Source organism: Sarcophilus harrisii, chromosome 3 (genome assembly GCF_902635505.1).
Source record: "Sarcophilus harrisii chromosome 3, mSarHar1.11, whole genome shotgun sequence".
Taxonomy (NCBI): Eukaryota; Metazoa; Chordata; class Mammalia; order Dasyuromorphia; family Dasyuridae; genus Sarcophilus; species Sarcophilus harrisii.
Genome location: NC_045428.1, coordinates 462,252,045 through 462,277,751, shown reverse-complemented (window position 1 = coordinate 462,277,751; position 25,707 = coordinate 462,252,045). Strand labels below are relative to the sequence as shown.

Sequence of the window (25,707 nt, the reverse complement as noted above, 5' to 3'; positions counted from 1 at the left end):
CTTGCTCTAGAACTCTGGTTGGACCTTGTCACTCTCCTACACAATAAACTCTATTGGCTCCCTATTACTTTAGAATCAAGTAAATACTTAAGGCTTTCAAAGTTTATCTTTTTGTCATTATTACCCACTATAACTTCATCTCTAAAAATCCCTTGTATTTAAGTGCTACCTTCTATGTTGAAGCCTTTCCTGATTGCCTCAGCAGCAAGTGCCTCTTCTCCTACCCTACTAAATAACTTTGTAACTAGTTTGAATGTAATTATATGTTGTCTTTTCTGGCTAGATTGTAAGCTCCTTTAGGGTAAGGATTTTTTTGGTGTGTTTTAATTTGTATTCTTAACATAGTATCTGGTACTTAGGTGTTTAATAAATGATTGTTGATTATTAATTGTTTACATCCTTCTGCAGTGATTTGTTTCATTCTGGTTTTGAAGTCTACCAGAATACTCATTTTTCTTTCATAGAAAGTGTTGTCTTTTTATACCTTTTTCATTTTATATTTGTGAGTGTGATATTTTGAAGCCAAATATAGATCTCTCACTGTTAAATTTTATCTTCATTGATTTGACCGGTTATTCTAGCCTGACAAGATCTCGGATTATGATGTCACCCAATATTTTATATGTCATTATCGGCATCCTGATATTTGTAGACTTATAAGACTCTTGTTATCTATGCTTTTATAACAAATATATGTAAAACATCCACTATGTGTGCTGAGCACTGTGCTGTGTACTGGTGACAGAAACAAAAACAAAACAGTCTTCAATGAGTTTTCATTTTAATACCCAAATAATTGATTTTTAAAAAGAGAGAATATTGAACATCATGGTATTAGAGAAACACAAGGGTAACTCTGAAAATTGATACTGGCCTGTTAATGATTACTTTTTGGGTCCAATCATTCTTGAGTTCTGAATGAATCTAATAGTATCATTTAGTTTGCCTGTTCTACATCTTGTCCACAAGGATCAAGTGAGAGATGTTAGTGAGTGCTTACCTGAAATCCTAAGTGTACTAAGCTTTTTAACATGCATTCCCTGAATTTCTAAATGTATAATCCTGTGAAATAAGTAAATAAATTAATCTAGATGGTCTATTCCTCTTTCCTACAGATTGCATTTGGCGCTTACAGGTTGCTATTTCCTTTTATAGTTGCTAATATATTATCTCTGTTATAGAATATTTCTAGAAATTGAAGTTAATATCAAAACAGCATTTGTCCTTCAGTGCTAGGACATTTTTCCTGTATGCCATGATCTTTCAAAGATCAGTGACAGCTGCTCAATGATGACATCTGCCTGTTCTGTCAGAAGCCTGGAATGTAGATATCCACGCTTTGTGCCTTAAACTTACATTTTCTCATCATGAACTAATTTTTTAATTCTCTCTGCAGAAATTTAATGAAAATGGGCTGAATTTGCAATTTAGAGAATCTTAAGTTTGAATCCTGATTCTGCTTTTTAATTCCTTTGGAGTCCCAGGAAAGTTATTTAATTTCTGTGGACCTTTCAGCTTCCTCATCTGTAAAATGAAATATTTGGACTAGATAATCTCCAAGGTTCTTCCCAGCATAAAATCAATAATCCATTGATCCTTGCTAGTGGAATCAGAAGCAAAATTAGAATTGAATTTTCTCTTTTCTGTTGTCTGTTTACATTCATTCCAAAGTAGTAGTTATTCTGCCTTCTTGGGTCTTCCTCTTGATTTAACAAAGTTTTAAAAATATTTTTTTTTTTTTTGTTATTTTTAGTATTAGTTATGGTGTCCTTTCCTCTTAAGTTTGAGTGTGTTTTGCTGTTGATCTTATTTGCTTCACTTCCATGTGTCTTTTGGAAATTATAAACCAAAGTCGATTAATGAATTCCCACTGTATCATCATTGGTCTTTTTAGATGACTTCTTTTATTTGTTGAAATTCTTTGTCTTCAAAATTTCAATCTTGAGATCCTCCCATCCTTCTAAGGTTACTTTCTCCTGTAAAAAAAATTTTTCCCTCCTAAATGTTCTTTTCCATGCTCTCTACTCCCTCCTCTCCTACCTGTTTTTTTTCCCCCCTGGGTCTTGCATTTCGTTATGTGACTGTATCTTAATAATGTACATTGTTGCTCTGCCCCTGTTTCATTCCATTTGAATAATGCCATGTTTATAGCTTTCTATAGCCATATTACACTTGTAAGTTACATTATATCATCATTCAATGATAGTTATGGTTTCCTTACTTTAATATGGCTATTCTTGCTGACATTCTTTTTGAATATATCCTGCGAATTATTGGCCTTCCACTGTTTTTCTATGTTGAAGAAATAGATTGTGGAAAGATCACTGATTTGGAGTCAGAAATCCTGGGTACAAAATCTGTTTTGCTACGTAGAACTTTTGTGATGTTGAGTAAATTAAAATATGGGCGATTAATGCCCTTACTAAATATAAATACATACATAAGTACATGCATATACACATAATCTTAAAGTTCTCTTAATTGAATTAACAGGATGGACTCTTGAATAAGTTTGTTTTTACTATTTCTCTTACCCTGTTCTTCACCAGGAACTATCATTTTTGGTTCTACTTTATTGCTTGTTTGGACAGATCTGCCCAATTTTCTGAATTCTTACTTGTCATTTCTTATAGGGCATTAATATTTATTTAGTTACATTCATGTAACACTCTTCAGCCATTCCCAAATTAAAGGGTCTCAATATTGTTTCTACTTATTAGCTACCAATATCCTAGTATATGTGGGACCTGTCTTCTACAGTGGTTGAATTAAGTCATCGCTCCATTGGCAGTGATTTGGTGTGCTTTTGTTACCACAAACCTTTCCAACATTTACTGTTTTGGTCTTTTGTTATCCTTGTTGGTCTTAGGAATATAGGAGTTGTAATAATTTGCATTTCTCTTTTCATGATTTTGAACATTTCTTTCATTTGATTGTTAGTAACCTGCATTTCTCTTTTAGAAAATTGCCAGGCCGTGTCCTTTGTTCATTTATTTCGGTCAGATCTGATATTTTGTATGACCCCATTTGAGGTTTTATTGATAAAGATACTGGAGTGGTTTGCTATTTTCTCCTACTACTTATTTTACAGATAAGGAAACTGAGACAACCAAGGTTAAGTGACTTGCTCAGATAACCCAGCTATTAAGTGTCTGAGGCTGGATTTGAACTCAGCATTTCCTTACTCTATCCACTGTGTCTCCTCTAGTGTCATTTGACCATTTAACTATTGGCTTGTTTTTACATATGTCTCTCTTCAAATATCTTGGATATCAGACCTCTGTCAAACAGGTTCCCACAATTTTTTTCAGAATTAGTTGCTTCTCTTACTCTCAAAATATTAGTATTTTTCATGCAAAAAAAAAAAGTTTTAGTTTTATGTAATCAAAAGTGTCCATTTTATCTTTTATGTTTGATTTTATCCCTTGTTTAATTAAGAATTCTTTCTTAGTCAAAAAGATGAAGATTGAAAAAAGATCAAAAGATAATGAACAGGGAGTTTTCAGAAGGAATCAGAGCTATCTTCAGTCATATGAAAACAGTCTCTAAATAACTATTGATTAGAGAAATGTAGTAAGACAATTCTGAGAGTACCATCCATACCTTTCAAGTTGTTGAGATAATATAAAAAATACAGAAAACAATGGTGAAAAACTGAGCATTGGAGACTTTGTTTAGGAGGCTGTAGAGGGAACCCAGAGAGAGAAAAACAGTAGTTTTCTATTTTAAATTAAAATTCTAAATTCTAAATTGAAATAGGTAACTTTTAGGGAGGAGGTGGTCAGTAGTGTTAAGTGCTATATGGATTGTTCTTTTTCTTTTTCTTTTTGTTTTTCTTTGAGACATTGGGGTTAAGTGACTTGCTCAGAGTCACACAGCTAGGAAGTATTAAGTGTCTGAGATCAAATTTGAAATCAGGATTTCCTGACTTTGGAGCTGGTGCTCTATCCACTGATCCACCTAGCTGCCCCTAAATGGATTATTCTTTAGTGGTAGTTTGAAAAGCAAGCAAGGTTTAAAAGATTTTTTTTTCTTATAATAATGTATAAACATATTTGTATATGGGGGAGAGCATCTATAATAATGTATTGCACTTTATATAATTCTTTAAAATTTATAAAGTTCCTTATTTCCCACAATTCTGTGAACTAGACAGACAAATATTATCTTCACTTTACAAATGAAACAAATTTGGCTTCTATGGGTTACATCGAAGGAAACTAAGATAGGTCATCTATTCTTGACCTTAGTAAAATCAAATTCATCAGTTGAATGGCAATATCATTGAGTGGATAAGAAATATAAAATAATTTGCTGGCCTTATGCCAGGTTAGTCTCATTTCACATTTTGACAGTTACTTGACCAACAGTCAAGAAAATGTTATTGGTGAGGTTTATCTAGATTTTAGCAAAGAATTTGTGGGAAAGTTGGTAAGAGTTAGGTTAAATTATAGCCAAATGGCTTTAGAGTTAAATGAGTTAAGAATAGTCGTTAAGGGGCAGCTAGGTGGCATAGTGGAGAGAGCACCAGACCTGAAGTCTGGAGGACCTGAGTTCAAATCTGGCCTCAGACACTTAACACTTCCTAGATATATGACTCTGGGCAAGTCAATTAACCCCAATTGCCTCAGCAAAAAAAAAAAAAAAAGAAAAAAGAAAAAGAAAGAAAGAAAGAAAAGAAAAAAAACAATCCATATAGTACTTAACACTACTGACCACCTCTCCTCCTTAAAGTTACCTATTTTAATCGGTATACAAATAAATATAAAATTGTTTATGTGTTGGGGAAACAGTTACCTCCATGTTAGGCAAACTGGGCATTCTCTAAAGTCAATTAATTCCCTTTCACTTAGCTAGCATGATTATAGAACAAGCCTTAGCTTTCTAATAGAAATGGGAGATTTCTGGCAGAGCAACTAAGATTTGTTTTATTTATTAAAGAATAAAATAAAAAGATTTCCATAGAAATTCCATAGATTAGCTTAGTTAGACTGAATCTAATAGGATGGAAATTAATAGGCTTAACTATAAAGTGTCATGCTTTGGTTCAAGAAGTCAATTTTAGAAGCATGAGGTGAGAGAGACATGACAATAGCACTTCATCTGTAAAAGTTACTGGAGTTTTAACAAACTGCAAACTTAATGTGGGTCAGTGATAACAACCACCACCACCAAAGAAACCCTAACATAGTCTTAAACTGCATAAAAAAGAAACATAATTTCATGAACAAGGGAGGTGATAATCCTGATGTACTTTGACCTGATCACACTATATTTGGAATTTAGTGTTTAATTCTAGTTACTACGTTTTGAAATAGCATTCCTGAATTAGCAAACAGCCAAAGGAAGACAAAACAGGATGATGAAAGGTCTTAAGATATTGCATATGAAGATTAGATGAATCTAAGAGCCATTTTGCAAAAGTACTCTAAATCATTAGTAGACATATATAAATTAAAATTATTGATGTTCCACCTTGCATCTATTAAATTGGAAAAGAAAGTAAAGTGACCAAAAAAGGAAAAAATCAACTATTGGAACAGCAAAAGAACTAACACTCACAGTGTAGGTTGAACTATGAATTGTTCCAATAATTCTGGAAAGCATTTTGGAAGGATCACAAACAACACGCATTTATTAAGCTTTATGTACCAGGTTAGTAGTTAGTGCTGGGGATACAATACTCACAGAAACCTTGCATTCTGATTAGAAAGATAGCTAATGCGTATATGTATGTAATATTTGCAGCATAAATATGAAGTAAATATATGCAAAGTACTTAAGTATAGCAAAGTTTTAGATGAATGGTACTCTTTACAGGTACATAAAACAGGCTTCATGTAGACATTGGTGCTTGAGTTCGATATTAAAGAGAGATTCTATAAGGTTTAATAAGAGTTCATTAAAGGAACAGCAAAGTATGGGTGAAGTATCGGGCTCAACAAATAGGTTTAGGTCAGATTATGAATAGAAACAGATATGAATATGGCTAGGCAATAGGAAGTTGTTAAAGTTGATTGGATAGGGAGACTCAGATCTATACTTAAGTGTATTAACTTTAGTAGAAGTAGAAGAATGAACTGGAGAGATGAAAGATTTTTTTTTTTTTTACACAGGAAAATTAATTAGGAGGTTGTTGCAGTTATTCAGGCAAGAGATAGAGGGCCTAAACTAAGGGAGCTGAAGAGAGACAATGGGTTAGAAGCCAAAAATAATCACCAAAGTGCATACTTTTTCATCTAATAATAGACATATACTCCAAAGAAGTCATAAAAAAACTATTCAAAGCTGCATTTTGTGTTTTATTAAAGAACTAGAAAAAAAGGGAGTATGCAACAGTTGGGGAATGCTGAATAAAATCTGAAAGTAGTAAAATGCTATTGTGCCATAAGAAATGACAAAGGGAAAGAAGTGGATGAACTGATGCGTGAAGTGAGCAGAACTAGAAAGAATAATTTATATGATTACACTGATTGCATTAATATAAGGGAAGACAACTTTGAATGACAAAAGAATCAATCTTGGTAAGACTGATGATGAAGCATGCATTCCACCTCTTGGCAAAAAAGTGATGAACTAGAAGTACAGAATGAGACATTTTATTGGACATGGCCAGTAGATGAATTTGACTTGAGTGTATTTATTGCAAAACATAATGTTTGGCACTTAACGTTCACAATATTTGGCACATGATAAGTACTTTATAAATTCCTAATGACTGACAAACGATGGCTTTTATTTGAGGGTTGAAGGGGTGTTGAGGTGAATGGAAAAGGTGGATAGTGATAATGAGTCAAAAAAAGAGTTTCAAGGAACAGCAAAAAAGAAAATGAATGTTCAGAATGAGATACAGACAAGCAGAGTAATGTTGATACTATCATATAGGTTTTCTATTTTCATAATTTCATATTCAGTCTCTTTTGAGATATAGAAATATGTTTCCTAATATTTAGGTTGGTATTTTTTTTTTTAATTTGTTACCCTGATTTTTAAAGGAATTGAATGCATGTGGAAAGAGTGATAAGAAAAGGTCATGATGATTTTAAAAAGTGTTATCTTTTTGTTTTTGCCAGATTCTTGCACATATCATCCAGGAGTTCCAGTCTTTCATGATGCTTTAAAGGTAGGCATAGTAAAATATAGATATGTGGATGAGTGCAATAATAATAAGTGCAAACTTATCTTGTTTTTTTATTTATTGTTTCCTTTCTTGTACTTATGAAGAAATATAATAAGCAAATTGTTTTTTTAAAAGCCCATGATGGAGGGTAAAATAGAAAAGTTAAAAAAAAAAACAAAACTTAATGTCATACCCATACTTGTGACTCTATTTTATACCTCCCACATTTTAACAAGAAAAAATATGTATCATTTTAAAAATTCTTCACATAAGCTGAAAGAAACATTCTCCTCCTATCCTTCATTGTATCCATACACAAGCAACCTCTTACTATTTAGCATATATTTAAAAACAACTTTTTCTGACAATCAGTAAACAGTAAGTGCCTACTATATCAGGCACTGTGCTAAGTCTTGTGTTTTGCTTGGTTTCCAATTTTAAAATCATTATTATGATGCCCTTAGTCCCCCAGACCTTGGAAGAAGCTCATCATCATCAGGGAAGTTATCATCTTGGAGATTGTTTCAATTTTAGAACTCAGACCACATCTGTACCCTCATTTTCTTCTGTTTCTCTGATTAAAAGGCAGAAGAAAAACCTTCCATAGAGCCTCTTCAGAAAGGACTCAAAAACCCAACTATATCACCACTTGCTTTGCTTAGCTGTGACTCTTAACATTACCATTATGTTCCTGAGCAATGTACCCTCTGGGAGTACCCCCACTTTTGTATATCCTTTTCCCCTAGTATATTGTAAACCCAATGAAGGCAAGAACTGTCTTTTTTTTTTTTTTTCTTATTTGTATCCCCAGTGCTTAGCACAGTGCCTAAAATATAGTAAGTACTTAATAATAGGTTTATTATGTCCTTGCTGATATACAAAAGATAGTCCCTGATTTCAAGGGGTTAGTGGTATAACATGGGAGACAATATGCAAACGTGTTTTGCAGGGGGATTTTTTTGTATAGTTTTGTGGGGTGTGACATGTTTTGTATAGAAATGCTGTGTACAGAATCAATTGGAAATCATCAGCAGAGGGTGGGCACAAGCATTAAGGGAGATGAGGAAAGATCTGTAGAAGATGGGATTTTAGCTGGAATTTGAACTAGAGTTTTGGAGGAAGAATGTTCTGAATGGGGAAAAGCCACTGAAATTGCCCATCGTTTGGTATGTTTTGTTCAAGGAGTAGCAAGGACATGCCAGTGTGTTTGTAGGGGAGAGTAATAAGACATAAGAAGATTGAAGGGGTTGGGGATGGGAATTAATGAAGGGCTTTGAACTGGAAGGTGTTGCTTTTTTATATGTAGGGAGGGGACATGATCAGACCTGCAAAAGATCAGTTTGATGACTAAGTGAAGGATGGATTGAAATGTGGAGAGATTTGAGACAGACCCACAGCTGTCTCATAGTTCAAGGATGAGGTGATGAGAACCTACATCAAGATAATAATAATAGCAGTGTCAGAGGAGAGAAAGAACATATGTAAGAAGTGTTACAGAAATTTAAAAAACAGGCCTTGGCAGTGAAAGAGTAAGAAGAATCAAGAAGCAAATCTAAGTTTCAAGTCTGGGTAACCAGGAAGATCTTGGTAATAATAACCTTTCCCAGTAGGAAAATTAAGAAGGGAAAGATTTAAAGGATTTTGTGTTCAGGGGGATCCCTGAGGATTAGTGGTCATGATGTGGAAGGAAGATTAAACAAAGAGAGAACAAATTAGGCAGGAGGAGAATTGGTAGTGTCACCTGAATTTTCTTTATTTTTAAAATTATGTCAAGTCAACATTTATTAGGTGCTTTCTCTGTGCCAACAACTGTGCTAAGATCTGGGAACACAAATATAAGCAGAAAGATAATCTTTTCCTGCAAGTAACTTTTACTCTAATAGGGCAAAACAATATAAAAGGAAACTGGGAAGGGGATAGGTAAGAGTCATGCTAGACAAAGTCTGGAGAAGAAAGAAGACATGGCTAGCCTGGATCTTTCCTTAAAATAGAGACTTTATATAATCAGAGAAATGAGCTGTAGGGTCCCTTAGACTAACCCCTGTTAAAAATTAATGTCACTTCTTGGCCTACTTAAACAGACTTACTCATACTACTGTATTTGGCTTTCAGAACCATCTATAATCTGGCCCACACACTCTACCAGTCTTTCTTGTACTTATGAAGAAGTATAATAAGAGAATATCTAGTTATTTATGGGAGAACATAATGGTTGAATTTGATATGAAACAGTTATGTCAGTCACACAAGTTACAAAGCTTTGCCATTTATTGCATGAAATATATCATGGAATTAGTCAAATATGGCTAAGCAAAGCAGAATCGTAGATGGTTAATAATACGCTTCCAAGTTCCAGGACCTTTAAAGTCTCAGGGAAGAGAGAGGAGAAAGGGAAAGGTCTGAAGAGTAGGGGGAGAAGTGTGGGAGGAACTAGGGAAAGGCCTAATAGAGGACAAACTCTAGTGACTAGATATGTATAATAAGATTAAGATAGTCCATCTTCCTTTTGTGTGTGATTATGGCTGGGTAATAGGAACTGGATGGGTTCATTTTAGCATTTCCTGACAATGAGAACAGAATGAGCTGGTTTAGAATTCACATTACTTATATTTCTCCCCGGTACATTTTCCTTATTGTCTTGTGCCTTTATCATGTTTATTTATTTTGTGTAACACATGTTGCTCTTTCCCCCCAAACCCCAGGTGACTCATGTTAGTTACTAGTTGCTAGGAGATATTATACTTGAAACAGTGTTACAGAGGGCAGTTAGTTACTTAGGAACTAAAATTTATAATAGAAAACTGAGAGTAGGCATTATGATGGTAAAATCAGTTTTCCCATTTCCTAATACTTATACTCACTTATACATAGTTTTATAAGAGTGAATGTTGAAAAGATATATTGTTGAAATATTTTGCCTACATTTAGAAAATAAAAAGTTATTATTTAAAAGAAAAAAATTATCTGGATTGATAGAATATTAAGGGATACTAGAAATAGAAAAAAATCCACAAATCATTCTTACCCCCAGATCAAAGAGAAAATTTTGCAAGAAACACAAAAACCAAAACAACTCCACAAACCAAATAATGCTGGAGTTACAACTAGAATTGTACAGGATTTTATCAGCCACCTGGTCCTAGAATAATATATACTAAAAGTCAAAAAAAAACTAGGCCTACAACCAAAAATACATCTTGCAAAATTATCCATAATATTGAATGGAAAAAAATATACATTCATTGTACTTAGAGATTTTCAGGACTTTGTCTCGACCAAACTCAAATTTAATAGAAAATTTAACATTTAACAGACATTATTAAAGGTCATTTTCAGGGAACTTAACATGGACAAATCATGGTTTTTACATGGAAATGTATATATTATAAGACTGACATTAGTAATTAGTAATAACTCAAAAGAAAGATTGGAACAGAGTTGAGTATGCTTTATTCTAAAGCTGTCTAGGAAAAGGTAAAGATAGTAATTATGACATACAAATGAGGCGGAGAAGAACTGACAGAGGCATTAGAGGGGGAAGTAGATATACTATGAAGTGTTTTGAAACATCCAAAACTCTATAAAGAAATCAGGGAGAGGGAATATAACGTGAGGTATAGAAGGATATATATATATATATATATATATGGCACTAGGACAGGGTTTGTAGATTAATGGACAAGAGATAAATGATAAGGTGGGGTATAAAAGAGTGTATAGAGTTATGGTAGTGGGACATGGTATGTTGATTAACAGGAAAAGGATAAAGAGGGGGGAAAGGGTGTCATAGGATAAAGTGAAATGCAAAAGGTTGTTGAGTGAAATAAAGTGTGTAGATTAATGGAAATGGGATAAAGAGGAAAGAAAAGGGTGGGAAGAGAACATTAGGGAGGGATCCACGAATGAGGGGAGATTAATTCTGTTCCTTAACTTGGCTTGCAATTATTTAAAGTAGAAGAGTTAGCAAGAATAAGAAGTAATAGATTTGCACAAACGCTATAATAAGGATCAGGAGTAGAATTTATTAGGGAAAAAAAGTGGGGTTTGTAATTATTGATTTTAGATAAAGTCAAACTTAAACATTCAATTGAGAAAAATCTACATTCTATGTCAGTCATATTAATACTATTTTAGATGCATGTTTGTGTGGATAAATGCATATGTAAACATGTCTGAGTAGATGTATATGTGTGTGTATGTAATTATATGTATATGTGGAGGAGTAAATATATAGATAATACAGTGTAACTGTACCCTGTTGGGAAATGGGGGAGGGGGTGGTGAAAGGGGAAAAAAAAGAATAAAGTAAAAAGTACACAGCAGAAAACAAAAGAATAACCTGCAAGGAAGCAAAGAAAAGATGGACACTCATGAATATAATATCTTCTATTATGATATATGCTTTCTTAAACTGGCAATTCTTATATATTTTGAATTCTCCCTGATGTTCTACAGGGTACAATTTCCCTTCTTCCCTTCTCCCCTTCCCCCCAAAAAGGGAGAAAAACACACATCTTTGGACAGATCTTGAATTTTCTTTTATTGGGAGGGAGATTTAAATACGTGTTGGATTTTTATTTATTTACAGAAGTCTTGTTTATGTATAGGCTGGACTAGATCCAAAACAATGAAAGATTGGGTATTGTAGTAAAACAAAAACTTAAATTTAAGTCCTTTATTTGTGTGACTTTGAGCAACTTGCTTCCCCTTTCTGGCCTTCATTTTCTGTGTCAGTGAGATGAAAGGGTTAGAGTAGGTCCCAGTTTCAAAATGTCTTCAGCCATTTAGTGCATTTAGTACAACTTACAACTGAAAAATAATTTCCTCTTTACAGTACTTGATCAAGTTGTCTTGTAGATTTGAGTTGAAAACCTCTAATGAGAGTACACCCACTGCCTCCCAAAGTACCCTGTTATAGTCTTCAGAAAGCTCTAATAATCAGGAAATATTAGCTTATATCATCCAGTATGCCTTTTGGTAATGGCTTCTCTATTACTCTAGTTTTTCTTGGGGCTAGCAAATCAGGTCTAATTTCTCTTCCACCTGACAGCTATTCAGTTACTTGAGAGGTACAGTATAGTGTGCCTCCTGAGTCTTGTCTTCTATTCTTGGTTTCCTCATGTAATTCTCATGTGGCATAAACTAAAGAATCTTTACTATTCTGTTTGTTTTCCTGTTTGTTCTTAACAGTGTCAGCCTAGCAGTGCCCTCCAGGGCAGAGGGAAGACTTTCACTTACTTATTGCCAGATGCAGTACCTCTTTTAATGTAGCCTGTATTACCTTTCAAGATTTTACTAACATGCAGAGTCACATTGAGTACTCTCTTTTAACTCTAAATTTCTTATCTAAATATTGGATGAATTTATTTCAAATATATAAGAACAATGCTACCTCATACTTAGTGTATGTATGTAATCCTGAATTTCTGATAATTTAAATACATCTCTGTAATTTCTGATAATTTAATTTAATTCTGATAATTTAAATAACAAAATCTAGTAATTTTAATTTTTTTCAGTAGATATTTTGAGTAGGGTTCTTTTATTGCATTGATAATTGATTTTACAATGCCATCCCCTTTAAATTTATAATTTTGGATATTAGGAATAATTTAAGAAATTAATTATTAATTGATTGTAAACTAGTTATTATAATGTCTTGTGGAGATAGAGAACAAAAAGTTATATTGAACCTAATTTTTTTTGCCATTACTCTTGAAATTTTGTTTAATTGTCATTTTGAACTATCTCTAGATTGCATGTATTAAAATATATTTTTTGATATATTTGAAATAAGTAGTCTAGAAAGCTTTTTTTACTTAAAAGTAATTTTTAAAGAATTGATTCATAATAGATATAACCAGGATTAACTGAATATGGAAAGTATTTGGTACATAATTTAGGTTTTTAATACATTGATCTAAGCATTACGTAACTACACATAGCTTCAAAGATAGAGATATTCCAATAAAAATTAAGTTGTTTTTTTTATTGGATAGAATTTGGAATGTGGTTCTCATAAAAACTGCCATTCAGTTTTTTTTCTTCTACATTTCATAGGGTTGGTCTTGCTGTAAGAGAAGAACAACAGATTTTTCTGACTTTTTGAGCATTGTAGTAAGTAATTCATATTTATTGTAATATTTATTCATATAAATTGATAATAGATCCTAATTTTCCTCTATGTTGCTATAAAATTATTTAATAAAACTTATGATACAGAAAAAAACCTCTATATTGGAGAATTTAGGTTTGAATATTTACTATTCGCACTAAGAGTCCCATCTCAAACTCTTCTTGATACCAGCTTATAAAAAGGGAGCTTGGCCTTCTCTTCCTTTGTTAAGTGCCAGTTGGAAGTTACAGATTATTAAAATTTATTAGTTATTAATTGAAACTTGTTCTCTATTGTAATTCTAAAGAAAAACTGGGAAAAAATGTTAGTTTTGGAGAAAACATGATTTTTAAAATCCCTATTTGTTCCTATCACTGTGAATTCTTCATTGCCCTTTATCTCTCCAAATCAGGAACGTAGATTTTAACGATCAGTGAGTGAAGTATATCTTTGTAAAATAGAATTCAAAGTAAGTCGTTTTTATAGAATAAAGGATATGACTTCAAGAATTTAAGAACTCATAAAAACTGATACTTGGGGGGGGTACATGTAATAGATTTTGATTGAATATGGCACTGTAATACTAAAGTAAGCATTTTTATTAAAAGGGCTGCACAAAGGGTAAGCACAATGATGAGAAACCCCCTGAGCCTGTCAAACCCGAAGTCAAAACTACCTCTGAGAAGAAGGAGTTGTCTGAATTGAAACCTAAATTTCAAGAACACATTATCCAAGCTCCTAAACCAGTAGAAGCAATTAAAAGGCCAAGGTATACTCCATAAACAGTTGTGGTTTTTTTTTTTTTTTTTTGACATGCTTAAACAATAGTATTTACTCCTAGTATTTTGTTTCATTTCCTTAGGTTATTGTATAATAATATTGAAAAGATGTTTATGGATATAGAAAGTTTTCTCTAAATTTTTAATAGGTTGTAACAGTTTTTTGAATGAATACTTGCCTTTGTTGAATCATGCACATGTCTCTTGGATTTAAGTATATTCATTTGGGCTACAAATAAATAAATTTTAAAATTTGATAACAATAGTGTTCAAAAATTCTCTAGCCCAGATGAACCAATGACAAACTTGGAGTTGAAAATAGCTGCTTCACTAAAACAAGCACTGGATAAACTTAAACTGTCATCTGAGAATGAAGTAGATAAAAAGGGTAAGAATTTTATCATCTTGCTCTGTAAATTAATGGGGTTCTAGAAAAGAAGGAAGCTAGTAAAAGTTTACTGCATGTAAACTATAAAAGTTACTAGAGAAACAGGACATAATGGCTGAGGCAGTTCATTCAAATAGTTGAAAATTTAATGAATAAGTACAATCTATTAATAACGATTCTATATTACTAAGAATTGTGTAAAGGATGTGAAATTCTAGAAGCATTATTGAAAAAAATGTATTTTTCTTTTTCTTATGAGTTATTAGTGGCTAATATAGTTTTTAAATCCCTTTTAAAATCAATTATTTTGCTAAGTATTATTATTCTTTCATCCTTTATAATGTACTAAATGTATTTCTCTCTTTAATTTTCCTTTTAGGCTAGAATTGAGTATAACACTGTATATTTCCACAGTAACAAATAAGCCTTTTAAAATTTGTTGGTAAAACTTTTAATTTAAAACAGTCCAACTTTGAGTTAAGTTTTGGCCACCTAATAACTAGAAGTTTAATGCTATGATATATAGATTTTAATTTTTAACATAAATTTAGGAAAAAATCTAATATGATTGAACCTTGATGAAGATAGACATTTTCTAAGATGGGGCTGAAAGGTAAAAATGTTAGTGGATTAAAATGCTTTTTCTTCAGTATACTTATAAAGACCCCTTCATATTTCAGACGAGGACAGTGATGAAATCAAGATTGGGACTTCATGTAAAAATGGTGGCTGTGTAAAGGTAAATTACTTTTTTGTGAAATTTAGAATAGAAGTCACAAGGATTTAAAATTACACATTTGTAGAGGTGAATTGTTTTTGTTGTTGACTTGTTCATTGCAATTTCCAAAATTAATATATTATCTTCATCAGTCTTTTTTCTCACTTGTTCAGAAAGTTTGCAAAGTAACTTGTTCTGAATTTGGAAAGCTAGGAAAGCTAGATTACTGGTCAGATCCACATTTAATGAGCCATAGTTTTTTGCAGGACCAGCCTTGAAAAAATAAACAGATTTGTCTGTATGTCAACCTGGTAAATAAGACATAGATATGATGTGGTCTTAAAAGAAGTCACTTAACCCCTGTAGCTGTAGATTTAAGGATTGCTCACGTGCTTTGGCCTGTCATAAGTCTCATTTAAACATGTCCTTCCCTCTGAGACATTCAGACTTTAAACACCTTCATTCAGATTCAAAAAATATTTTATCAACTTGTTGATAGCAGTTTTGTATATTCTATATATAATAAACAGCATCTACAAATTTATCTTGCATAAAGAATTACAGGAAATTATATTTTAAAATATTTAAAATTATATTTATAATTGAAGATAAATATTAATTTCAAGCATATTTTTTAACTATGAAAAGACATAACTTTTTTCTCACATTGTGAATACACTAGACATATACTGAAAGCATATTTTGTTTTGTGTGTTTTATTAATTTGCCTTACTCAGCTTCCTAAGTTATTCCCAGACCTTGAAAAAGTTTATTCCTTCTTTCTCCTTGAACCCCCACATAACCTTGCCCATGTTCCCTCACATTAATCATGGTTCTACCTAAAGCCCAGAATTGCAGTCTAAATATGTTACTTCCTTCAGACTTGTGTGATCCTTAGACAGCAAATATCATCTTACATTTCCCTAATATTTTTAAGGTTTCCAGTATAGGCAATCATTTTAGGACTTCTGGGTTATTTGGAGATATAAGTAACATAGACTGAATAAAATGTTAACATTAATCATGTTTACTAATTTTACGAATGTATCCAGAACATTCTGTAATTTTTATACTTACTAAATTTAGTCCTGATTTCTTAGAAATAAAAAATAAATGCTGAATAATTTTAAATATTTGTGGTGTTCAATTTTGAGTATCTTCTATTCCTAATAATAGGTTTTTATATTTTTCATACTTTAAAATGTCACTTTGTGACTAGTATTGTCACTTTGAACTCCTTTTTTTTTTTGTCCTTCCCCATCTCCAAAGACATACCAAGGTCCACAGAGTATAGAAGAAGTTTGTATTTTTCATTCTGGAGTCCCTATTTTCCATGAAGGGTAAGTATGGCAAAACTTAAGCACTGTATTTCCTGTACAAATGAAGTACAATCTTAAAAATTATCTGTTGTCATTTTATTGTTCTTCAAAAATTTCTACAAGTGTACTGTCATTTTCATTCTACTTTTTCTTCATTATCTGCTTACTGCTAGTACTTTGATCACTTTAGTAATGTAAGACTTAGCTGGTTTTTGATAATTCCCTATTGTAGTATTAGTAGGCATTGTTTAAATGGTCAGTATTAGACTTTGTGATGTGAAGGAAAAAAATCTAAGAGGTACTATTGTAATGCCCCTGATTAGCAGTTTTCAAAAGAAATTAGTACAGAAGCCAGATAGAATTTTCTCATTGCTTGCAGTAAGATCTTTGTGTATCTTATTCTAATGGGATCTTTCACCAGTATTAAAAAATTAAAGTTAAACAAGACAAAACCAAAAAAGAATCTAGTTCACTTTGTACAAAATGGTTTTTAACACTGAAACTCCTTGTTGGTTTTATATAGGAAGTAAACTATTTTTAGAGACATTTTTTAGATAGTGTTGTTTAGTATTGTTGTGTTGTATAGATAGTAGTTATTTATATTGGGGATACATGTATATGAATTTCATATGTACAACACTATATCCCCAATATAATTTTTTTAAAATGGTGATTTAAAGACAGATAAATGTAAGATAAATATCTTTTGAAATATATGAAACATTGACATATGATTATCACTACTTAATTCTTGCTAACCTTTCATTAAATCTTTGAGGAAATAGTTAAGTCTAAATGATATTTGGTTGTAATATTGTATATGTAAATTTGGGATTTTGATCATTCAAAGGATGAAATATTGGAGCTGTTGCAGGAGAAAAACTTCTGATTTTAATACATTTTTGGCCCAAGAAGGATGTACAACAGGGAAGCATTTGTGGACAAAAAAGGATGCTGTAAGTAGATGTTGATTTCATGTCTTTCAAAATCAGAGTAGTTTTAAGTGAAATAATCTGGTATGACTAATAGTTAAAGCACATGTATTATTGAAGTTTATAGTAGATATATATCTTTGCTTGATTTCTTGTCTTCAGTGTTCAGGCCTTGGTCAGGAATGGAACTTCCACCTACATCTCAAAAAGATAGCTCATCTAGTATTTTCTTCTGAAAACTCCTTTGTGGCAAAACTGAATGTTTTATTTTCCAAAGGCTAAAATGTTACATTTTCATCTAATTTATTCAGCAATTTTTTAAAATATACAAGTTATATTCCCAAAGCAAATGGGAATTGATTTCATTAGGATAGAATTTAAGTCAAATGCTACATAAATAATTTGAAAGCTTACATAAAAATATTTTCCTAGAAAGAACTTTAAAATACACCTTGAAAATCTTTCTGGAAAGTTAGCCAAAGTTAATGTATTTTATCTAAAAAAGGGGAGGGATTGAGGGAATAAATATTTTTCTAGCATCTATTATATGCTAGGCACTCTGCTAAGCTACTTTTAAAAATATCATCTCATGTTTTCTTCTAACTCTTGAGAGGTAGATTCTGTTTTATCTACATTTTACAATTAAGAGAATTGAGGCAAAGCAGAGATTAAATGATTTGCCCAAGATCACAGAGCTAGTAAGTTACTGAGGCCAAATCTGAACCCAGGTTTTCCTAATTCCAGGCCTACTGCCCTGTTCATTGTATCCCCAGCTGTCTCTGATTTTATTTAAAAATTTAATAATTTTTCTTCTTGTACTTATAAATTATCTTTAGAAATTCATTTTCCTTTCCCTTTTTTTCCTGGATTTTCTGAAATGTTAGCATATAAAGATATTTAATTAAAATTGTTTGGGATGTCTTTATGTAATCTTTATGTAATGTGTTTTGTAAGATGCTTTGTGAAACTTAAAAGCACTATGGAAATAACAGCTATTATATGAAGGTAGTAAGTAATCCTGGACTCTTGAAAACTGTTAACAGTAGAAAGAATATTAGCCCTTCCAAATTCAATTAAATTGGAATGATTTTTGAGTGTGGGCATGGTGACCAAATTTGTTGTGTTAGGATTAATCTAGTTAGGATGGACCATCACCAGGTTGACCATGGTGCTGAATTTTGGGGAGCCATGTAAGCTCAAAAAAAAAACACATCTAGTAAATTAGGGATTTTGTTGATTGAGGAGAATTTACACTGATAGGAAACTTTGAATCCTTAAAATAATAAAAAGATATTGTAGCATTTTTACTTGATGACAAGATTGCAAAAAATTCTCATCTTATTCTCATTTTTGCATAAAATGGCCTATATTTTCCTTTTTGTATTGTTATTTTCATTTACATTTCATACTGTGAGAAAATCATTTACATACTTTCAGTTACATTTCATACTGTGAGAAAATCCTTTGTAGATTCTATTGCACCCACCATCATCATCCTAATCCATTCAGTTGGTAGTTGCATGTGGCACTGGGTCAAGGTATTCTATGAAAAAGAAACACATAAACTAGAATCTTACCTTCTAGAAGTTTAAAAATCTAAGAGTTTCTATTTTTTTTTTTTTTTTAATGTCTATCTTACTACAGGGGAAAAAAGTGGTTCCATGTAGACATGACTGGCATCAGACAGGAGGTCAAGTTACTATTTCAGTATATGCTAAAAATTCACTTCCAGAGCTTAGTCATGTAAAAGCAAATAGTACAGTGGTGAGTATAGCAATATGTTTTGGTAAATTATTACATTTTGCTCTTACTGTTTTTGTACTTAGTGTTTTTTTTTTTTTTTAATCTAAAAAGAGGAATAAAATTGACCTGAATTTATATCTTCAGCAATATAAGTAAACAAGATTTTTATCTTAAATCTTTAAAATTGTGGTTTTTATTTAAGTCTTTGATGTGTGATATATTTGAAAAATTATTTAAAAATTTTTACAGACTCAGTTGTACATTGGAATCTGCTAAAAAAAAATTTTCTGAAATAATCATGATTTAACTACCTTATTTGTAAGTAATCTTCATCAAATACAATGATGCTTGTTTAATATTCAGTAATTCACTTAAAATGTTCCTTGTGTTTTCTGATAATTTTTTAAAACCAGAAATTTTTCATTAGTGTTTTCCTAAAATAGATTTGCTTAATAGCATTCTGAATGGCTTTAGTTTTGTTTTCAGGAAGTCACAGATCATTTCATAAATTTAAATATTTTTGTTTTCTTTGATAGTAGAAATTATTATTTGATATTTTCCTACTTTATTTCAGTTAAATATCCACATTGTATTTGAAGGAGAAAAGGAATTTCATCAAAATGTCAAATTATGGGGAGTAAGTATTCATTTTTCAGATATTTTTTGGCCAGCTTACGATTTACAATTCTGAAGTAAAAGAATTACTTGAGTAGCAATATGACATAGCCTAAGAAGTTTGAATTGTCACCATAAATTGGAAATAAAATCTTTTCCCTGTCTTATTTTTTTATCTCAAAATCTACTTCATTTTACTTTTTTATTTGTTTCAGGTAATTGATGTGAAGAGGAGTTTTGTAAATATGACAGCCACAAAAATTGAGATCACAATGAGAAAAGCTGAGCCTATGCAATGGGCAAGGCTTGAACTACCTTCACCTAAAATACAAGATGAAAAAAAAGAAGATATAGCCAATTGAGAGCAAAGTTGTGGGGGGGAGGGATGGGACATTAGCTATTACTTGTTTTGAGATTCCTTATACTGTGTGGTGAAGTGGTGACTTGCTATTGTAATCATATAGACACATATATGTGTGTGTGTGTGTACACATACATGTTATTAATATGGCATTCCAGACCTAGTTGAAAATAGATTTCTAGAAACCAAAATCTTTTCTTATTTTCCCAGATTCCTTTGGACTAAATGGGGAGTGTTCTTTCTATCTAAATATTGAACTTAATAGAATTGAATTCCCGAGTCAGAAAAAGAAAGCTTTGTCCCTTTAACGTCATTCAGTACTCCTCAGTATCATAGTCATGTTAACACTTTCTCTTTATTCGACATCACTATAATACTATGGGAAATGAGAGTTTTGTTCAATTCTTTTAGGTGTTTGGGCATTGTAGTTTTAGGTGGGGGGAAGGGCTACAGAGAAGAAAATTTTTTTTTTCCTTTTTAAGTTACCCGAGTCACATTTTACATGGTGTAAGTAAATTAGGCCATTTAAATAGGGTGGACAGTTTTTTTGTTTGTTTTAAGGAGGATATCCTTAGAAGTGATAATAGTAATGAAAGGAGAGCCTTAATTTGTCAAAAAAAAAAAAATAATAATAATAATAACTGCAGCTAGCTTCCATGTACTAATTCCATTTCTTAACAAGCAGCCTGATTGTTACTGCTAAGATTCATTGGGAATGGAGGGGAAAGGGTTAATATACAGAATCTGAAAGTATCAATTTGGTCCTGATATATTATTTTATATAAAAATTATGTTAAATGACTTTCTTGTGTGATTATTTAAAGATCTCAGTTCTCTTAATTTGTGTGTGTGTTATAGCTACACTATTAACTTTTTTACATCATATGAGTTCACCACTCAGATTGGTGAATTTTATTGGAAACTAATTTGAAAGATTTGGGAATTTTTAGAGAGGACTTAAGAGAAAATGAAAATGATAGCTGCCTTCAGATATTTGAAGGACTATCATTTAGAAGAAGGCAGCAGTTTGTGTCTTTTCTCTGTGACTCCAGAGGGCAGAACTTGGAACTAGGTACATGTTACAAAGTAGATCTGCTTAGAATTCTTAAAAAATATATACTGATAGAGTTTCTTCAGAAATGAAATGGACTGCCTTGTGAAATATAATGATTTTTCTGACAGTTGGCATGTGTTCACAGTTAAATTACTGTCAGAGATGTTAAATGGAGAATTTATTTTTACATATAAAATATTTGGTTGGGTTAGTCTATAACCTCTATAAGGTCCCTTTCATCTTTGAAATTCTGTTTTAAAGTATGGCTCCACTAGCTATGTGACCCTGGACAAGTCACTTAACTTCAGTTGTCTCAGCAAAAAAAAAAAAAAAAAAAAAAAGTATGGCCCCACTCATTAAAACACTGAAAGTAGCATTAGTTCAATAGAAAGTGAAAATGGATTTCACCTTAATAATAATCTAAACTTTTAGGCAGATCATTTTAATTTGGCAAAAACCACTTTAGGCAACTGATAAAATATAGTTTATATTTTCTTCATAATTTTTTTTTTACTATTTTAATAAAAAATTATGTTTGGGGATTTTTTGCTTACACTTCATTAAGAGTTAAGCAGTGTGAATTAGTATATGTTTATTTAATCAGATTTTAAATGCTAATTAAGGTATCCATTATAACATTTTCCATCATGTTATGCAAGCATATTTGAGGAGATTTTTATTTTTTAACAGTCTTGCAAAGTAGACTTGAAAATTTGGGGTTGAATATTACAGTTAAAAATGCTACAATTGGATCATCATAAATCTTTAGATTTTTTATTGATAATATCTTTTATCACAATTTCGAAAAATGAATAGTTAGCAAATAGTTGAGAATTTAACATGTCTGGGAGTGATCTTTATAAGCATATCCCAGGATAACAGAGCCTTAAGTGACATTTTTGAAGTCAAAGCCATCATAATTTAGAGCTTGAGCCCTAATTGCCTCATCAATCACTGTTTCTGTGGAACTAACTAATCCCTGTAAAGTCATTTCATTAACACATCATGTTTTCAAAGAAAAAGTCAACAATATTAGGTAGGGCATGCCTGTGTTATACTTTTTCCTTTATCATGTACAATGCTAATATTTCAGTAAATAAGGCGGCTTGAGATTATATGCATAGGTTTTGGTAACTAACATAAGTGATGAATGGATATACATGTTCAGAATATGATATAATTTAAATTGATAAAATATAGATTTTTTAAAATCTGCCAAGCTATAAACATTTTTCTAGAGGTGTATCATCACAGATGACAGTAGTAACATCAAACATCATATGGCTTATTGGATTGTTTTGCAATTTATATATATATATATATATTTTTTTTTTTTTTAAACTTTCCATACCTTAGTTTCTTTGTGGTTAGGACTGTGCTAATTTATAAATTCTGAAGTCCTTCTCCACCTTGTATAGAGTTGAGACCATCAATAATCAAGAAATTAGAATGATACAAATATACTGCAAATGAATTTTTCACGTTAGCGTTTTGTTAAAATCTGGTTTTTCTGATGCTGTTATCTCTAGAAATTGCATTTTGATGGATATTAATTCACAAATTTGCACAAAGGGCCCTCTAAAGGCTGATAAGATGTTGGGTGATTTAGGGAAATCATTCTAATTAAATTATAGTTAAAACATTTGTGTATTTTACAATTTGTTTCTTGCTATTGATCCTGGACATAAAAAATAAAATGTTGCTATGATTTGAGAAATAAAGAAAATATATAGGACATTACACTAGGTAAATTTGTGTAAGCAAATAATCTTCCTTTTGGTGACCCCAACCATTTTTCTAATTTTTTTTTGTTTTGTTTTGTTTTCCATCCCTGCTCTGCCATCCATCCTATTCCAAAAGGAAATAAGAAAACTTCACTAATTTCTGACTAAAACTAAACTTCTGAAGTTTATCTTGTACTACCTATTTTGTACTATATTGGTCACAGGTTCAAACAAAACAAAGAATACATTTAACTTAAGCCAGATTTGTAGCTTTATCTAGAATCATTAGCCAAACTCACTATTTTATGGTGAAAGACAACATTTTTAAACTTTATGTTATTCACTTGTTAAGAGTTAAGTCCTTCCTAAAAAATTTGATTTCCTTTTTTCACCACATTATTGATAAAGCTTTCAAATGGAGAATTATTTTGTGAAAGTTTAGTTAAAGGCAGTTTTATCAGGATGGTTTTTTCTGTAATGAATTTGTAAATATTTGTAAAAAATGTAAACCAAAATCAACCTATAAATGGCCATTAAGTCATGTAATTTTGTCAATCCTGTCTTGTTACTGTTGAAAGACCTATTTATCTAGTCTGTTCAAATTTGTTACATTTTTTATAGTGGCATACATAGAACTGTAATACTACTTCAATATTTATATATTGTGTCTGAGATTTTAATTCCTTTTTTTTGACTATAAGCTTATTTGGTTTCAGAGATTCCCTTAAGGGAAAATCAGTATTCAGGCTCATTTTTTTTTTCTTCTGAATAAATGTTTTCTGTGGTCTGGTATCATTTTGAATACAAGTTATTTTCTTTTATTGTAGTAAGTCAGTCACTCATTTTCCACAGTTTGTGATTTAAAAATCTTTTAAGTTTTAACTTTGGATTTAGGGCACTTACGTTACCAAGTCACCATTTCAGCAATTTCTTGGTTTTATTACAAAAATTATGTCAGTTAGCACAGTATTGGCAATTACCATATCCGTGGCCTAGAATAATAAATGCTATCATAGTTAAGTATAATGCCTTCCCTCTATTCCCTACCCAAAGATAATTTTGAGTAAAACAGCTTCTGGTTTTTACAATTAATATTTGTGAGTGTCTGGAACACTTTTGTGTGATCATTATGCCATCTACAACAAAAGCCTTTTCAATTCTGGTCTTTTTTTTTTTTTTTTTTTTTTTTAACTTATGCATGTTTGTCTAATTCTCTGCATGAGGGGAGATCATGAAATATTTTTCTTTAAGAATGTTTTCTAAAGAATTAATTTATTTGTTAATTTTTTTAGGTTTTCACTTTCAACAACCACCACCTTTATTGTCTGTGATGAAGCAATATAATAAAAAATTGTGCTCCTGACTTATGGTATTTCTCTAGTCATTACAATAGAATGATTTTAATAATCTGACTCTTGAAGAGGCAGCATAACTTGGCAGAGAGCCAATCTCAATCCAGGAGGAATCTAGGTTTAAGTCACTTCTGAACCAAATTGACTGTATAACTCTGGGCAAGTCTAAACATCTCAGTACCCTAGGAGCTCTGAAAGTGAAAGGTTTGGATTTTTGGGTATTGAGTAAATGGAGAAATCATAGACACCACCCTTATCCCTTATCCTCTGTGACCCTTTTGGAGGATATGGTGCATGAGAATTGGTCCCAGACAGAATCATTTCAGGTCCACAACCACTAAAAAGAATTTGGCCTAATGATACAGGAAAAACCAAGTGAAGAAAGGTTTACGGCCCACACAGTAAGAGGGAAATAGGTTGCTTCATGCATTAATGAGTCCCTTGTGGACTTGTCCATATGAAAGTCTTTAGGTCAGGTTGCTGTGATTATTCCTTTACAATGGCTGGTTAGATCCCTTCCAACTCTAAAGTTTCTTTCATCCTGTGATAGATTGATCTTGTCCATCACAACAATAACATGTACTGCACTGAATAAAATTTGAATTTAACTTGCCAATCGGCAAACACTCGTCAATATACAATTCCATAAGACAATTAGGTTAGTGAGAAAACAGCAGCTTTTTACTCTGGAGAGCTTTATGGACGGGTCATAGTTATCTTCACATATTTGAAAGATCCTCATTGAAGTAGAATGTTACTTGTGGATCCAGAAAGCAGGATATAGAACTAAAGGAAGACATGGTGGTTTGGTAAATGTAAGGAAGAACTTTATTAACTGTCCCAAGGAGGATGCATTTAAAGTGAAGCAAACATGTTTATTTTCATTACTTAGTTTTATAATTAGAAATATTTAAAGGAACCCCACAGACACTATGTCTAATTAGAGGTTACCTACTTTATGTATAAAAGCCAAGAGTTTAAAAGATTTAAGGTGAATAATGTCCTAAGAGAAGGGTGGACGATAGTATAAATTGTTCCAGAATTTGATAAATTTTTTTGACATTTTTTTTTTCAATTCACCCTTCCATGAAACTCTGGTTGGTTGGTGACCTTTGTTTTCAAAGAGGACCAAAATGACCACACTTACATTGAAGTCAAGGTACAGTGTGTCCGACTAAGACTAATAAGGCCATTATGAGCTCTGAAGTCACTATAAGTAGGGCGCAGATAGTCCATGTATAAATTTGCAGTGGACATGTCTCGTTTATGCATCTCAGGTTTCTTTTGAGCAGCCTAATGGCTCCTACACTTTCAGAATCTCCCAAATACTGAGCTAGTATGGCAATGCACATATTGGCTTCTTAATCTATGTGTACATCCTTGAAAAGTATATTGCCAAAGTAAGTAAACTTATCTACAGCTTTGAAAATTTCTCCATTTATTGTAAACACATTGAACACTAGATAAAATGATTCTGTTTTCTAGGC

The 25,707-nt window shown here is 31.8% G+C and overlaps 1 protein-coding gene across 1 annotated transcript in view; it reads left to right on the top strand.

Annotated features, from left to right (window-relative positions):
• The window catches only part of CHORDC1 (cysteine and histidine rich domain containing 1), a 28,009-nt gene extending 3,778 nt beyond the window's left edge, over positions 1-24,231 (top strand). Inside the window, exons 2-11 of the mRNA XM_031960967.1 lie at positions 7,074-7,123; positions 13,181-13,237; positions 13,844-14,004; positions 14,299-14,402; positions 15,083-15,141; positions 16,390-16,460; positions 17,290-17,395; positions 19,016-19,135; positions 19,689-19,751; positions 19,945-24,231. Of these exons, the coding sequence (XP_031816827.1) occupies positions 7,074-7,123; positions 13,181-13,237; positions 13,844-14,004; positions 14,299-14,402; positions 15,083-15,141; positions 16,390-16,460; positions 17,290-17,395; positions 19,016-19,135; positions 19,689-19,751; positions 19,945-20,091 (938 nt within the window). The 3' untranslated portion in view covers positions 20,092-24,231. The remainder of the gene's footprint in view (positions 1-7,073; positions 7,124-13,180; positions 13,238-13,843; positions 14,005-14,298; positions 14,403-15,082; positions 15,142-16,389; positions 16,461-17,289; positions 17,396-19,015; positions 19,136-19,688; positions 19,752-19,944) is intronic.
• The last annotated feature ends 1,476 nt before the right edge of the window (positions 24,232-25,707 follow it).